This window comes from Aythya ferina (genome assembly GCF_964211825.1).
Source record: "Aythya ferina genome assembly, contig: HAP1_SCAFFOLD_703, whole genome shotgun sequence".
NCBI classification, from domain to species: Eukaryota; Metazoa; Chordata; class Aves; order Anseriformes; family Anatidae; genus Aythya; species Aythya ferina.
This window is the reverse complement of record NW_028180976.1, coordinates 23107-37667: the sequence shown is the minus strand read 5'-3', so window position 1 is coordinate 37667 and position 14561 is coordinate 23107. Positions and strand designations below refer to the sequence as shown.

The following is a 14561-nucleotide window of genomic DNA, read 5'->3' as shown; positions in this document are numbered from 1 at the left end:
GGAGCTTTAGCAGTGAAAGGCTTTCTTCTTTATTAGGCCAGAGAGAGCCCAAAAGAGCTGTACCAGCTGCTTGGGCAGGAGGAGAGAGTCAGGCAACCAGAGTCCATTTCAATGACTCCTGATACCTGGGTGAGCATGGTAAAGGTGATAAAGGTGAGTATGGGCTCTAGAGACATTGCTGATCTGAATGCAAGATTTATTTGATCTCACTGACCAAAGCCAGTTCTCAGTTCATCTGCATCATTTTTGATTCTTTTTTGTCCCTGCAGAAGAAGACAGGGACAGAGGATTTTATCAAGGGCCCCAGAAAATATGGCTAAATTCCAGAGAGTCTGGTTGTTTTGTTTCAGTGAATGAATGACTGAATTCTTACGTCTTAACAGGAAGAAGATCTGGAGGAGCCCTGGCAGCAGCTGGCAGAGGAGAAAAAAATCAAGCAACCAGAATCATCCTCTGCTGCCTCCAACATGTGTCTGAGCAAAACCGTAAAGGTGAGCTTAGGTTCTAGTGGAGCCCTTGAAATGGGTCTATCATATCTAATTGAATTCAGTGGTTTGGAATCAGCCTGCAAATTGCTTCAGCAGTAGTGAAGCAGTGAGGTGAAGAGAGGTGAGCAGGAGGTGAAATCATTTAATGTATGTTGTAGGGGGTTAACTGGAGTTTGTGCAGAGTGAGGACCAGGAAGCCTTTCTTCTCTGGTGCTTGGCCAAGAGCTCAGCACAGGAGAACCTGAAGGCAAAGCAAATCTTATCTTTGAACAGCTGTTGGGAATGACCACATGATGGCAGCACATCATGAGGTGTCAGTTCAGTGTGCAGAGCATTTAGCTGCACTATAGCAAAACACATTCAGACCTGCCTGTAAAGTCTTGCTGTCATCTGTTTAAGTGTCCAGGAGTTTGAATTGGAGCTGCTTAGACCTAAAATCTGTAAGGGTGCAGAGAACAGTGCTCAAAGAGCCAAACTGCCTTGTACAGCCTCTCCCAGTAAACTCCCCTTCCTAGGCTCTCTTGTCCTGTGTCTGACCAGTACCTCTTCATCTTGCTGGACTTCTTTCTTCTGTGACTAATTTGAGAGTTTTAAAGAATAGAAACTAGATCTACCATGAAACGTGTGAGTGGTAGGCCCATGTGTACAAAAGTCAAGTACTTGAAGGTAGGTGGTATGTTCTCCTGGGGCTTTTCTACAAAACCAGGGGAGGAAAACTCCTAAAAAGAGTGATTAAGTCAAAGTACAGTGATGCTGCTTGTATTTCTACAGATGTATACTTCTACATCCTCTTATTCTTGTTTTACATTCAATCCAATTACTGTGCAGATTTAGGGCTCATAGAATTCCAGAGTAGTGAAGGTAGGACGGGATGTCTGGAGGTTTTCTGGTCTAACTCCCCTGCTCAAGCAGAGCCACCTGGAGTGGTTAACCTGGAACTGTTTTCAGACAGCTTTTGAATCCCTCCAAGGAGGGAGACTGCCACCTCTCTGGACAGCCTGTTCAGTACTCAGTCATCCTCATAGCAAAGAAGTAATTCCTGATGCTCAGATGGAACCTTCTGGATTTTAGTTCATGCCCACTGGGCACCACTAGAGAGAGCCTGCTTCCATCTTCTTTGCATACTCCCTTCAGGTATTTATATATGTGAATAAGATTGCCACTTTGAGCTTTCAAACACTCTTGACTTGAAAAGTCCTGACTCTTTTTTGGCCATTCTTCATGGGGAGAGGTTCCAGTTCCTTCATCTCTGTGGCCCTTCTCTCCAGACTGTCCAGGTTTCTTCTGGTTTGGTGTCATCTGTAAACTCACTGAGGGTGAGCTCTGACACATCTTTTACACTATTAATGAAGATCTTGAATAAGATTGCCCCAAGCATTGGCCCCATGGGGCACACCACAGGTTACTGGCCTCCAGCTAGACTTTGTACCACTCACCCCCTTTCTCCTTGGTCTCTGGGACCTGGGCTGTCTGGAGGCCAAGCTTGCTGGTGAAAACTGAGGCAAAGAAGGCAGTCACTACCTCAGCCTCTCATTGTCCTGTGTAACTAGGTACCCCATCCTGCTCAGCAATGGGCCCATGTTTTCCACAGCCTTCTCTTCATCACTGATGTATTTAGAGGTGCCCTTCTTGTCCTGTACATCCTTAGCCAGATCCAATTTCATTTAGGTTTCAGTTTCCTGGATGCTCAGACAGTCTCTGCATTCCTCTCAGGTTACCTGTCCTTGCTTCTGCCCTCTGTACGCTTCCATCCTGTGTGTGTTTGGCCAGGAGTGCCTTGCTCAACCATGCAGGCCTCCTGGCATCGTTGCTTGATTTCTTTGTTAGGATGCACCAACCCTGAGTCTGGAGGAGGTGATCCTTGAATATTAACCAGCTTTCTTGGGCTCCTCTTCTCTCCAGGGCCTTGTGCTGTGGGACTCTTCTGAGCAGATCCTTGGAGAGGCTGAAGCCCGCTCTCTTGAAGTGCAGGGCTGTCAGTTTGCTGTGTGCCCACCTTGCTCCCCTCAGGCACCTGAATGTCACCATCTCCTGCGTGCTGCCCCCAAGGCTGTGACCTTCACATTGCCAACAAGCCACTGCCTGGTGGTGAATGTGAGGTCCAGCAGAGTACCTCTCCTTGTTGGTTCCTCTGCCTCTTGGAAGCTGCCTTCACTGTAGTTTGGTAACCTCCTGGATTGCTTATATCCTGCTGTGTTGTGCCTCCAGCAGGTATTGGGGTCTTAAGCCCCCCATCTGGTTGTCAGAAGGCATCAGATTGTTCTTCCTGGTCAGGCAGGCTGCAGCAGACCCCCACCAGAAGGTATATCCCTGCCCTCTTTAACCCTGTCCCAAAAGCTCTCAGTTAGCTCCTTGTCTACCCATCCCAGGCAGAGCTCTGTGCGCTCTTTAGCCCCTCTTTCATATAAGGGGCGAGTTCTTTTCCATCTTTTCATAGCCTGTCCTTCCCAAGGAGCCTGTAGCCTTCCGCTGCAGCTCTCCAGCCATGGGAGCCATCCTACCACATCTCCATGATCCCAACAATGCTGTAGTCCTGTTACACCTCTGTTTCATCAGGCTCATGTCCTGTACTGCATGCATTAGGATGCAGGCACTTCAGAGAGGTCCCCCAGCATGTTGAGCTCTTAAAGTTTGGGGAGGATTTCTCTGTAATGATGCCTTCTTGGTTCCTCTGTCAGTTCCGTGCTACATACAGCTGTCAGGTCTCCTGGTCATCTTCTGTTCCTCAGCACAAAGCCAGGGGGTCCCTTCAAGCTTTGACTTGTGTTGTTCCAGCCTGCAGCTTCAAAATGAAATGGAGCCCTAGCTTTTTTTCTGGCCAGGTACTGGGAAGCCCTACATCACAGCTTGGGGGCTGCAGGTTGAGCAAGCAGTTGGCATTGCCTGCTGCAGTACGCAGTCCTGGGCTCTAGCTTGGCTTCCAGCAAGATAAGGTTTCAAAACAGATCAGACAGAAGAGGGAGGGATGTGAGCACTTCTGGATGTTACAGGAAATCTCCACCCAAGTTACCTGTAAGTAAGAATATTACAGATAATGTGTCAAAGGTATCTCATACACAGTTGAATAACCTTTATGGTCTCGTTACTTTGAACTAAGGATGAAAATGAATGTGAAATCTGCTTTGGAAGCCTGCTCTCTTTCTGGCTACCTTCCCTTTACTGCAAAATTCCTTGCCCAACATTGGGCATTGCCAAGGTACCTTTTAACTTTTGGCTTATGGTCAGTGTGAGGGTACTGCCTAGGTACCTTAACGCTGTATTGCTGTGGGATCTCATCTGGGATCTTGGTGCAGTCTGTTGGCCTCCTTAACGCCGGAGCTTTGAGGTGCCTGCAGGGGGTCAGGCTGCACGGGTCTGGGTAGCCTGTCCTAGCAAAGCAACCTCTTCTGCCAGGCTGCAAGGTCTGCTTCCTGCCCTAGTAAGTGCCTTCTCTGTGCTTTCAGAAATCTATCTCCACATCATGCTTAAAGCCCCCGAAGAGCATGAAGATATTCAGGTCCCCCAAGGTAAGCGAAAATAACTACGGGATGGATCTGAACAGCGATGATTCCACAGATGATGAGAGTGCGCCTCGGAAGCCTGTCCCTGCCTGGGCTGACGGTAGGTGCCAAGTGTTGTTTGGGCTCTAATTCCTTCCTTGGGAAGCTGGAGCTTTCTGGACTTGCTCAGTGTCATCTCAACTTCCCTAAAGTGCGGTTCAGGAGTGTGTGAGACTGCAGTGCTGGCAGCTGCTGGCTGGGGGGGTGGCTGGATCTGTTTTCTTGCAAGTGCTGTTGTGTTGGAGTTAAACCAGAGTCCTGTGTGTGTGTTTGGATTTGGGGAGGGGGGGTGAAAGAATGGTGGGAGCTCACTGCTGATGGAGCAGCCCATCCTCCTGAGGGGAAACCAAGATGTGGTAGGTTTGGGATATTTTTAGTGTGGTGAAGAGTGACTTAAAACAAGTACTGTTGGCAACCTGAAGATGGGTTTGGAATTCAGGGCTCTGCAATGAACAGGAAAGCTGTTAATCATACTGTTAATCATACTCACTGTATGGGTTGCAACAGGTTTTTTCAGGTATGGATGGAGAAGAGTGACTATCCTGTTGGCCCTGACAGAAGGGATACCATAAGCAGAGCACTGAAAACCTGTTCATAAGTCTGCTTCTGTATTTTATTTTATTTAGGGTCTCAGCTTAATCAAGCTATTATCCACCAATACTATCACCCAGTGGATGTTGATGAGCTCTTCGGCTTAATTGCAAGCCCCAAGCTGGAGGACATTTTTGGCAAGAGCAAGCCTCGATACTTCAAACGCACAAGCTCAGCAGTTTGGCATTCCCCACCCGGGACCAAATTTGCTTGTGGCCCCACCTGCAACTTCAAGAACTGAGAAAATGCGAAGAAACATTTTCTTGAGCGGGATATATCAGGTTATGTGTTTTTTAGCAGACATTTACAATTTTAAACCTTTTTTTTTGTATAAAAATATTAAAGTTCTGTTGCATTAAACATTGTCAGTGCTTGTCTCCTTTCTCCCTCACTATGGGAGGATGGTGCTGCCTTGTAGCTGGTGGCTGTAGCCACTGTGCTCTGAGGTCTTTGAGGTTGATGGCTGTGGTTTGTGCACGTATTTGGAGACATCCTGTTCTCTTACCCATTTCCTCAGCTTACCTGCAGAATCTTACCCAAGAAAGCTATGAAATTGCTGTAGGGAAGATCAAAAATCTTAAATCAACACAGGGGAATCAGGAGTTTTGTAACTTATTTGGTAAAATACTTACGAATTTAACAATGTTTCTATCAGCAGGTATCTTTTGACCCTGCATTCTTTGTCTTTTTTCCTTCTCAAGGAAAAATAGAGCCTCAGCTAAGTTCTTGGTGCTGTTCTTTTAGGAGGGGTGAGGGTACAGTCTTGCTTGGGCAGGAGGTAGATGTGTTTTGCAGCTCTCACTTCGAAAAGGGTAAGCAGCAAAATGATTTCCTCAGGACTGCATTCATAGCACCTGTTTGGTGCCCCCTGCCTGTGCATGCCCTGGGCTGTGCTCGGTGGTGGCAGGCTGCCTGCAGTGCAGCCAGAGGCCCTGGGGAGTGGTTGCCTAGGGACTGCTGCAGTGTGCTGGGGCAGCTGCAGAGCATCCTGAGGTCCTGCAGTGCTGTGTGGGGCCAGCTGTGGCTCCATGCTGTGATCTCAGCTGCCCCTGCAGGGCTTGTCCTCAATTGTGTTCAAAAATCAGTTCAGGTAGTTTGACCTTTACTGAGTGTAGCAATGAGGAAGATGCTTGGGTGAAAAGGGAAAGCCCCGACTTATACTTAAGTCCCACAGTGGCCATAATAACCACTCCTTCCCCTTTCCTCAGTTCTTCCCCTCTTGGGCTGTGTTTATGAGCACCAGAGCCTCTGTAATTAAGTAATATGTTGTGTTGCTTCGGGATCCCTTGTGCATCAGGCTAGCAGGTACAGAGCGGGGCTTCCTTTCCCTGAATGACCAGGGTGGTGTGTCCCCAACCCTTACCAGTACAGCCCTGCACTGTTCCAGCACCAGACTGGTGCCACTGACCCCACGGGGCAGGTGCCTGAGGATAAATACAGAAATGTGGCCACAGACGGGTTGAGAGCTGTTTAGGCCTGCCTACAAGAGTTTGAAGGAGGTTTTGAGCTGGTCAGTGTGGTTTTGAGGAGCTCTGTAGCAGGTGTGGGGTGGTTTCGATCAGCTCAGGAGAGTTTTCAAGTGGTGTAATGGAATAGGATTACAGGTGGTTAGAGATCAGTCAAAAGCTCTGGTTTTGAGCTCTGTGGAGCTCTTGCTCGTGGGTGAGACAAGTGGTTGAGACTCACAAGAGCGAGCGAGCAAAGCTTTGTAGTGGTTAAAGGCTGTTCAAAGCTGCTCACCAGGAGCTCAGAGCTCCATCCTGGCTTCTAGGCTGCCCCAGGACCTCTGGATTCCCCCAGCTTTTCTGGTTCCTCTCAGGCTCTCTGTGTCACTCTCAGTGCCTGTGGGTCTTGCACTGAGTCTTGCCTTTCTGGCCAGCCTGGGGGCTTTCTGAGGTGCCTTCAGGGTCTCTGTGGTGTCCCTGAGCTTTCTTGTTCTCCACAGCCCATCTGGGACTCTCATGTTCCCTAGGCTCTGTTGGGCACAGATCCAGGCTGTCCCCTGCCAGCTGGCCTCTGTCCCTCATGGGTTTTCTTGGATTTAACATCGTGTTTGGGGTCGAACTGGTTTTGTTTGAGCCCAAACCCTGTGCCAGAGCAAGCACTGCCCATCGAGCTGCAGCCTTGATGTTCTGGTAATGAGCAGAAAGTTCACAGGAGGCCCCTTGCCAAAACCACAGCTGCTGTCAGAGCATTTCCAGTCCAGGATGGATAATCAATAAAAAGCACGAAGCCATTTCAGAGCCCTGCCAGGCTGTGAGGGGTCCTTGGGGCATCTGGTTCCCTGCACAGCCCCAGCTTGGGCATCAGGCTGGTGCTGCTGGCCTGAGGCCGGGGCAAAGTTCCTCACAGACAATGCCAGCCTGGCCATAACAGGCCCTAGAAAGCAATCTGATTTTTTTTTTCCAGGCTGACTGCTGAGTAATTGACCAGAGCACAGTCTCCGGTGTCATCTCAGCAGATGCAGGGCTCTGGAGCTCAGGATATGAGCTGAGAGTCAGAACTGAGTTATGGAGGGGAAAAACGTATGTTTTCCATGACGAGAGCTGTGCTGGGCCTGGAGTAAGCAGATTTGTGCTTAATTAATCTAAGCTCTCTGCTTGGCTCCATAGTAGTGCTCCCAGTAATGGGAGAGCCCAGGCCACGGGCACTGAGTCTGCACAACCAGCATCTGGCCATGCACGTTAGAAGGTCCTTTCATCATTAAAAGGAGAAAATATGTCCTAAAGGGAGAAAGTATCTCCTGTACCTGTCATCTCTTGATACGTGTGCAAGCTCCAGAGCCCCTCACTGAGGAGTCCTGCTTGTCAGACACGTCCTGTATCCACATTGTGTTTTCCTTCTTTCGGAGCAGCCAGCATCTGGAACGTCTCCACTTAATCTGGATTTCTTCAGCTTTTGAGAAGGAAAGAGGTTTAATCTACCCAAGCTGTTCACAGTTGGCTGTGCCATTGTGGAGCCAGAGACACAAAAAAAAAAAAAAAAAAAAAAAAAAGTGAGCTTTTTTTTCCTGGTTTTTGTTTGTTTGTTTGTTTTCCTGGTGTTGTCTGGCCTGTTATCCATCTCTTTCTATTCTAGCAATCAGAGCACAGGGAGACTTGAGGCTCTGGGCCAAGGCAGCCTCTGCTTCACGATGTCCTTCACCACAGCCTCTGCAGGAGGCAGGCGGGGTGCCCGAGCATCCCGCAGGGCAGCTGCGTGCTGTCTCCCAGGTCATTCTCACCCAGGTGCCACCACTTGTCCACCTGGACCCACCAGCATCTGTCCCTCACAGCACACGTTGGGGCTTACAGTGCCGACCATCCCTCCCCCTCCAGCCAAAGGACTGCCCTCGGGGGGCTGACAGAAGCCCTCCAGTGCAGACCTCCAGCTCACAAACTGCTGTGGTTTCCTACATCAGAAGAGCTAAGGCCACTTTTCGGCTGTTTTGAAGCCATGCTGATAGTTCCTGTCCCCACCACGACAGCACTGTCCCCAGCAGGAGCACCACATCCCCATGAGGACATCTGTGTCCCCACCAGAAGCGTAATGGCCCATGGAGATCGCAGCCAGCAAGGCTGCTTCAGCCCCTGTGGGACCAAAACAGCTGCGGCTGGGCCAGGTGGAGGTGCTGTTAGGATGGCCTTTGCTGACATTAAAGCTTTTGGTCAAACAAAAAAAAGCTTCAAAAGCCCAGGTAGCCTCAGGGTGACAGAGCTGTGGTGCAGCAGGATCTGCGCAGCTGCTGCCGGGTGGTGGGGTAGGGTGAGGAGCAGCCCTGGGGGGCTGAAATTTGGGCTAAACCCAGGCTGCAATCTCCTCCGAGCAGTTTGCATGCTCCCAGTGATGAGCAATAGCCGTGCTGTTTTGTCGGCATGGGAAGGAAGTAGGCAAGGGCAGCCCATGGAGGAAAACCATACACATCCTTACAGAAGCCACGTCCCTTGCAGCTTGGAGACAAATCCCACGAGAGCGAAACCTGCTTAACCGATTACAAAGCGTTTGGAAGTTGTAAAACCCTACCTTGGCACGAATGTGCCGCGTTCGGCTCAGAAAGCAGATTTGGGTTTTGGCTCTCTGCCACCAGCTGGTAATTACAAAGAGTGTCAGCCAAACTAAAAATGTATCTTGGATGGAAAGAGACCCAAAACAAAGTCAAATAAAGCCCTTTGTAAGTGCTGCTGCCAGGATCCTGGCACGGCTCCGATCTTCCTGAGCCTTACCAGTCCTACCGTGACAGCACTCAGGCCGGGTTGACTTAGTGTAAGCACGTTAATGGCTGCAGAGTAGTTAAAAAGTAATTATTAAGGATCGGTCTGCTATATCGAGAATGGTGCCGAGGAAACTGGAGGTCAGCTGCACTCCACGCTGATTTTATTGCTTAAATACCCACAGCTCAAGAGCTGGGCACATCCTGTGAGCAGCGAGGGAGCTGAGATCCGGTGGCTCCCATGTGAGTGATAAAGCCCAATCTGAATATGAGGCAAATTTACTGAGCTGGGCTGCCCAAAGCCACCTCAGGATCTAAGGGACTGGGGTGAGCCTGGCCAGTGGCTGTGCAGAGCTGGATGCAAGGGGCAGCCCACGCTGCTGCCTTGCTGCTGCTGCCTCCCCAAAAAATGTAGGGAGGGAGAAAAGCATCATCTGGAGCAGTCATCTGAAAAATCAGCAGCCTTCTGCATGTGGTTTTGTACCAGAAATGCTCTTTTTATGGGGCTGGACATCGCAGAGGTGCTCTGGCCACCTGTGGGTGAGCTGGTAAAGAGCAGGAGGGCAGCCCCAGGTGTTTCCCAGCCCCAGAAGAGAGGGAGGAGGTGAGCACATCGACCCCCAGCTCCAGGAGAGCAGTTTGCATCTCCTTCGGGGGTGCTCATAACCATCTCGGTAGTCCACAGCACCTTCATGACGTCTCCAGCAGGCTGCTGGGCTGCTAACACCCCTTCATTTGGGGAGGGAGATGGTTGGTGAGGGCGGCCACAAGCCAAGCTCTGACGCTTGGCCTTGAGAGCCATTAGAAATGAGCCCTGGTGGGGCTTATTTGCTCATTTATTTGCTGCAAATGCAGCCATAAATGGTGTACTAATAGATCCTCTGGAAGAGATTTGCAGCCAGGCATGGGTCTTATCTCTAATTACGTGTCTGGCTGAGCTGCATCTGGCTCCAGGGACGTCTGGGTGTATTTGGTTCCTGGAGCTCCTCTTGAAGCCCGCTGGGACCCTGGGCGACGAGCAGCACCAATTAATACCCACCCCGGGGAGAGGCAGCCGCGGCCACGCGCCGTCTGGCTGCGGGCTGCCGTGGCTAGGAGGAGCTGTCCCACGGGGAACAAAGAGCCCCCAGCATCTGGGAGATGCCACCAGGCCGAAATAGGGAAAAAACTGGGTCGATCGGGCTGGCGTTTTCCGCTGGGATGGAGGCAACTCCGCCAAAACAGCGGGAGAAGGCTGGAAAAGAAAGGGAAGGGAATACAGGCAGGCTCGGTTTTGAAAGTGCCTCCTTTCCCAAATGTCATGCCCGTGTTATCGCAATGTTTCCAGTGTTGCCAGAGCAGCCTTTTGTTCCAAAAGCTTCATTTGCATTTAAAGAAGCCAGCTGCAAGGGGGGGGGGGGGTGGGCACTAAAGATGGCTTTGCCCCCTCCCCGTATGAAATGAGCGGAGAACCAGAAATGATTGCTTCACGTGGAGCAAAAACAACCAGCTGTGGCTCGAGGCGTTTCCCAGGTCTGCAAACAAATAAATACAAAATAAATAAATAAATAAATAAATAAATAAAAAGGGAAAAGAAATAAAACCAAGCCAACATTTCAGCTGGGTGCAGTCGCTCCTGGCTTAGCTCTGGAGCACCTCGTTTTCCCCTCCTGCTGACACGTATTCGGTTTCTGTTTGCAGAGCCCGGCAAACCCTGCTTCACCCCATCCCACAGGGGTGCTCTCTGGGGCCAGGGGGTGTGCTGAGGGCAGCCGGTGGGCTGGGGAGCAGCCGAGCCCCCCGTGGGTGGCAGGATGCCACCCGCTGCCCCTCGTCCCGCTCCGTCCCCCCGGGTGGGGTGTCCCCGGAGCGGGGGCATTGCTCTCCTCCACCATCTCCATCGCTCTGGCGGCTCCACATCCCGCTCTCCTGTTGCTCAGAGATGTGGAGGCAGTTGCTAAGAGACACCGAAACGTCAGTATCTGGCCCTCAAGGAAAAAAAAAAAAAAAAGGGAAAAAAAAAAAAAAAAAACGAGAGACAGAGAAAGAGAGAGACAAGGGAGGACGAGGAGGAGGAGGGGAGGAAGGAGGTGGGGAAAGACCTGCTCCGATTGCCAGGCTCGGCAGCAGCCCTGGCTGCGGCTGCAGGAGCCACTTGCCCAACTTGGTGGCCACCCGAGGACCCCTGCCTGGCCACCCAGGCCTCGCGGCGGCGGGGAGCCGAGCCCTGCTTCGTCCCCCGGGCAGCGTGAGTATCCCGGGGACCCCCACGTCCCCCCGGCGCCACCGGAGGGATTGGCAACCATGGCAGGGAAGGGCTGGGGGGCGGCTGGGGCGGCAATTCCCCCGGCAAAAACCGGCTGAGGTGGGGAAAAGATGGAGATGTGGGGAGGGCACGGGGCGAGGGAGGAAGGAGCAAAGATGGCCAGGCAGCGGGGCCGCCTGGGCGAGGGATGCTGTGGCGGAGGGAGGGCCGGGCGTGGGGATGAGGTTCTCTCTGCGGGGGCCAGGCCAGGAGGGTGTCCCCGGCCACGGGCAGAGCTGACGGCGGCGGCTGCTACGCCCCTGGCTCTGCCCACCGCCTGCCAGGATGAGCCGAGCCCAGCCGGTGGGCTCAGGGCCCTCTTTGTGCTCTGCTGGCGGAGGCACGGCGAGGGCTGGGGGTGGCGTGGATACCCCGTGAGCCACAGCCCCCCCTCAGCAGGGCGTACCGCTAGCTTGGGTTTCTCTCACCCCTCTTCTCCACAGGCGGCTGAGAACGGCCTGACGGCAGCCCTGTGCTGGGGGGGGACTCGCTGAGCCCCCCGAATGTCTCCGGGACACCCCAAGCACTGCTTGGCTAGCTCGGAGCCCACCTCCGCTCCCCAAATCTTCCTCAGCCACCGCCAGCAGCCCTCAGTGTGAGCAGAGGGGTGACACCGCCCCCCCAAGCATGGTCCCCGCCGGGCTGTGACGGGCAGAGGATGCCGCTGCGGTGTGGCCGGCGGGCTGTCCCCGCGCTGAGGCCGGCTGGCCGCCCCGTTCCCCGCGGCATGGCACTCGCCGGGCTCTGAGATGGGCCCGGGGGCTGGCCGCCGGCCCGCCATGCTGCTGGGCCCCTGGGTGGTGGCGGCGGTGGTGGCGGTGGTGGCGGCGGCGGGCGCCGGGGCGGGCTGCCCGGTGCTGTGCACGTGCCGCGGGCAGGCGGTGGACTGCAGCGGGCAGCGGCTCTTCTCGGTGCCCGCCGAGCTGCCGCTGGACACCGGCAACCTCAGCCTGGCCCACAACCACATCGCCAGCATCCCGCTGGGCTACCTGGCCTGCTACGCCCAGCTGCGCGTCCTCGACCTCCGCAACAACTCGCTGGAGACCCTGCCCACCAGGCTGTTCCTCGGCGCCCGGCGCCTCACCCACCTGGACCTGAGCTACAACAACTTCAGCCTGGTGACGGCCGACATGTTCCTGGAGGCCAGCGAGCTGCTGCGCCTCGACCTGAGCCACAACCCCTGGCTGTGCAAGGTGCACCCCAAGGCGTTCCGGGGGCTGGCGCAGCTGCGGGAGCTGGACCTCAGCTACGGGGGGCTGTCGGCGCTCAGCCTCGATGCCCTGGAGGGGCTGACGGGGCTGGTGACCCTGCGCATCGGCGGCAACCCCTGGGTGTGCGGCTGCGCCATGGAGCCCTTCCTCAAATGGCTGAAGAGCCGCATCCAGCTCTGCGCCTCAGGTAAGGCGGCCCCCTGTTCCCCACCGCGTCCCCTCCTATCCCCCAACCCCAAATTTGCGGCATCCTGACGCCGCTCCCCTTGCCAGATTCACAGCTGGCCAAGTGCCAGGCCCCCCTGGAGGTGAAAGGGGTCCCCCTCTTCTCCCTGACGGAGGAGAGCTTCAAGGCCTGCCACCTCACCCTGACCCTGGACGACTATCTCTTCATCGCCTTCGTGGGCTTCGTGGTCTCCATCGCCTCGGTGGCCACCAACTTCCTGCTGGGCATCACGGCCAACTGTTGCCACCGCTGGAGCAAAGCCAGCGAGGACGAGGAGGTTTAGGTACGGCCGGGGAGGCTGGGACGCGGGGCTCACCCCCGTTGCCCCCAGCCACCCCCAGCCTCCCCCGCTCCCCACCCCGGCCCCCACCGCCTGGTGGGGACACCGGACTGTGCCTTGTCCTTGTCCCCTCCCGCTGTCCCCCCCCGTGCCTGGCCGTCCTGGGGAGACCGGGGGACGGTTCCCCTCTTCTTTTGCCCAGAAATGGGGAATTTTCACCCCAGGACCAACACCAATACCACTGCCATGAACCCCAGCGGAGTTTGGAGCCCCCCCCAGGTCCTGGGGCCGGTGGAGGTGGTGGCACAGGGGGCTCATGGGGGGGTCCCGGGGCCAGGAGCCTCCACGCGGTGCCAGTCAGTGGGAGATGGAGCAGGGGCTGCAGCTGGGGGGGAAAGGGACCTCCATTTGGGAGAGAGACCCCCCGAAAGCAGCGTGTGCCTTGAGGGATGCCCACACCCACTGCCTTGGGGGGAAAAACATGGAAATCCTCACTTTCACCCCGTAAACAGCACCGGTGGAGCAAGAGCCCGGCAGCCTCCAGCTCCCTGAACCCTGCCCGTGCTCTGCGACCTTGCCAAAACGTGGGGGCCAAGCCCAGGACATGGCACTGCCACCCGGCTCAGTGCCACCGCCCGCTGGGGGACAGACCTGCGCCTCGCTGGTGACCCTGGCTGCCGCTCGGACTCACAGACAGCCCCAGGGCCATCGTTCCTGGCGCTGGGACAAGAGTCGAAGCCCCACGAGCAGCTCCCGGGCACGGCGTTCACCAGCCACCTTTTTGCTCCTTTCCCTCCTCCTCCGAAGTTTTGCACAGGTTCGGGGCCATTCCAGGTGCCAGATGGCTTGGGGAACCCGTCCTGATCTCGTCATTAGGAGGCAGAAGGAACTCCAAAGGAATAAAAAAAAAAAAGGAAGAAAAAAATAAAGCCAACAGCCCCTCTGCCCAGCCAGGGTGGCCGCTGCTCCCACGTGCGTTTTCCACCGTCTTTGTGGCCGTTCCTGCAGCATGCAGGGCCGAGGACTACCGCCTCCACCCCAGCTGTAAAACCCCTGTGGCCACATAGCACTTTGCTGCCAAGAAGCATTTGCTCCCATCCTCGGCCTCCCGGGGTGGGTTTTGCTTGGGGAAAGCCCCCCCCCCCCCATTGCCCCTTCCCTGGGGCTGCTTGCCTGCCGGATGCATCCCGAGGAGGGGCCTCCCGTGAGTTGTTTTATTTTCTTACCGTGTTTCCATGCCTGTAGCTGGAGTGTAGATGCACAGTTTAGAAACAAATCAACCAACCAAAAAAAAAAAAAAAAAAAGAAAAAAAAAGAAAAAAAAAAAAAAGAAAAACGGGGAAAAATAAGGCAATGTGCTGGCTTGATGACTCCACCCCCAGCACCGAGTCTCTCCCGGGGCTGGTAGCAGCGTGAGGGCAGAAGGCTGGGTGCAAATCACTGCGGGCCCCGTGGCAGAGCCCCCCAGGCCCGCAGGAGAGCAGAGCCCAGCGATGTTGCCTCCGGGGATAGAGGCACTGGGGGGGTCTCTTTTTTCTTTTTGGTGTCTGCCCCTGCCCCACCAAAACAGCCTCTGGATACCAAGGACCAAATATGTGTTTTCCCCAGCAGTTTCTGACCCTGTTATTGGGTGACGGAGGAGAAAGTGCGAATTCAAAGCTCCCCAGCATCCCTGAATTCATCCAGACCAATTTTCTGCCTTTCTGAAGCAAAAGGGCCTTCCCTCACGCTTCGCTGCCCTGCATGGGGAGGG

At 54.4% G+C, this 14561-nt stretch overlaps 2 protein-coding genes across 2 annotated transcripts; both read left to right on the top strand.

The window, feature by feature from the left end:
- The first annotated feature begins 40 nt into the window (after window positions 1-40).
- LOC311429352 (inner centromere protein-like) lies at window positions 41-4906 on the top strand. The gene is made up of 4 exons (XM_084540440.1): window positions 41-153; window positions 384-491; window positions 3932-4088; window positions 4654-4906. The coding sequence occupies exons 1-4, from the start codon at window positions 112-114 to the stop codon at window positions 4857-4859; spliced, it is 513 nt and encodes a 170-aa protein (XP_084396566.1). The 5' UTR covers window positions 41-111; the 3' UTR covers window positions 4860-4906.
- Window positions 4907-10869: 5963 nt separating this feature from the next.
- On the top strand, window positions 10870-14157 carry LOC311429351 (leucine-rich repeat-containing protein 55-like). Its single transcript, XM_084540439.1, has 4 exons — window positions 10870-11034; window positions 11535-12489; window positions 12576-12811; window positions 13321-14157. Exons 2-3 carry the CDS (start codon window positions 11841-11843, stop codon window positions 12809-12811), a joined length of 885 nt encoding a protein of 294 aa, XP_084396565.1. The 5' UTR covers window positions 10870-11034; window positions 11535-11840; the 3' UTR covers window positions 13321-14157.
- Window positions 14158-14561: the final 404 nt, after the last annotated feature.

Excerpts from the sequence above, each read along its gene's own strand:
- LOC311429352 (XM_084540440.1), top strand. The coding sequence starts at position 112 with ATGACTCCTGATACCTGGGTGAGCATGGTAAAGGTGATAAAG. Across the intron at positions 154-383 it reads GCATGGTAAAGGTGATAAAG|GAAGAAGATCTGGAGGAGCC; the intron begins GTGAGTATGGGC and ends ACGTCTTAACAG. Across the intron at positions 4,089-4,653 it reads TGTCCCTGCCTGGGCTGACG|GGTCTCAGCTTAATCAAGCT; the intron begins GTAGGTGCCAAG and ends TATTTTATTTAG.
- LOC311429351 (XM_084540439.1), top strand. The coding sequence starts at position 11,841 with ATGGGCCCGGGGGCTGGCCGCCGGCCCGCCATGCTGCTGGGCCCCTGG. Across the intron at positions 12,490-12,575 it reads CATCCAGCTCTGCGCCTCAG|ATTCACAGCTGGCCAAGTGC; the intron begins GTAAGGCGGCCC and ends TCCCCTTGCCAG.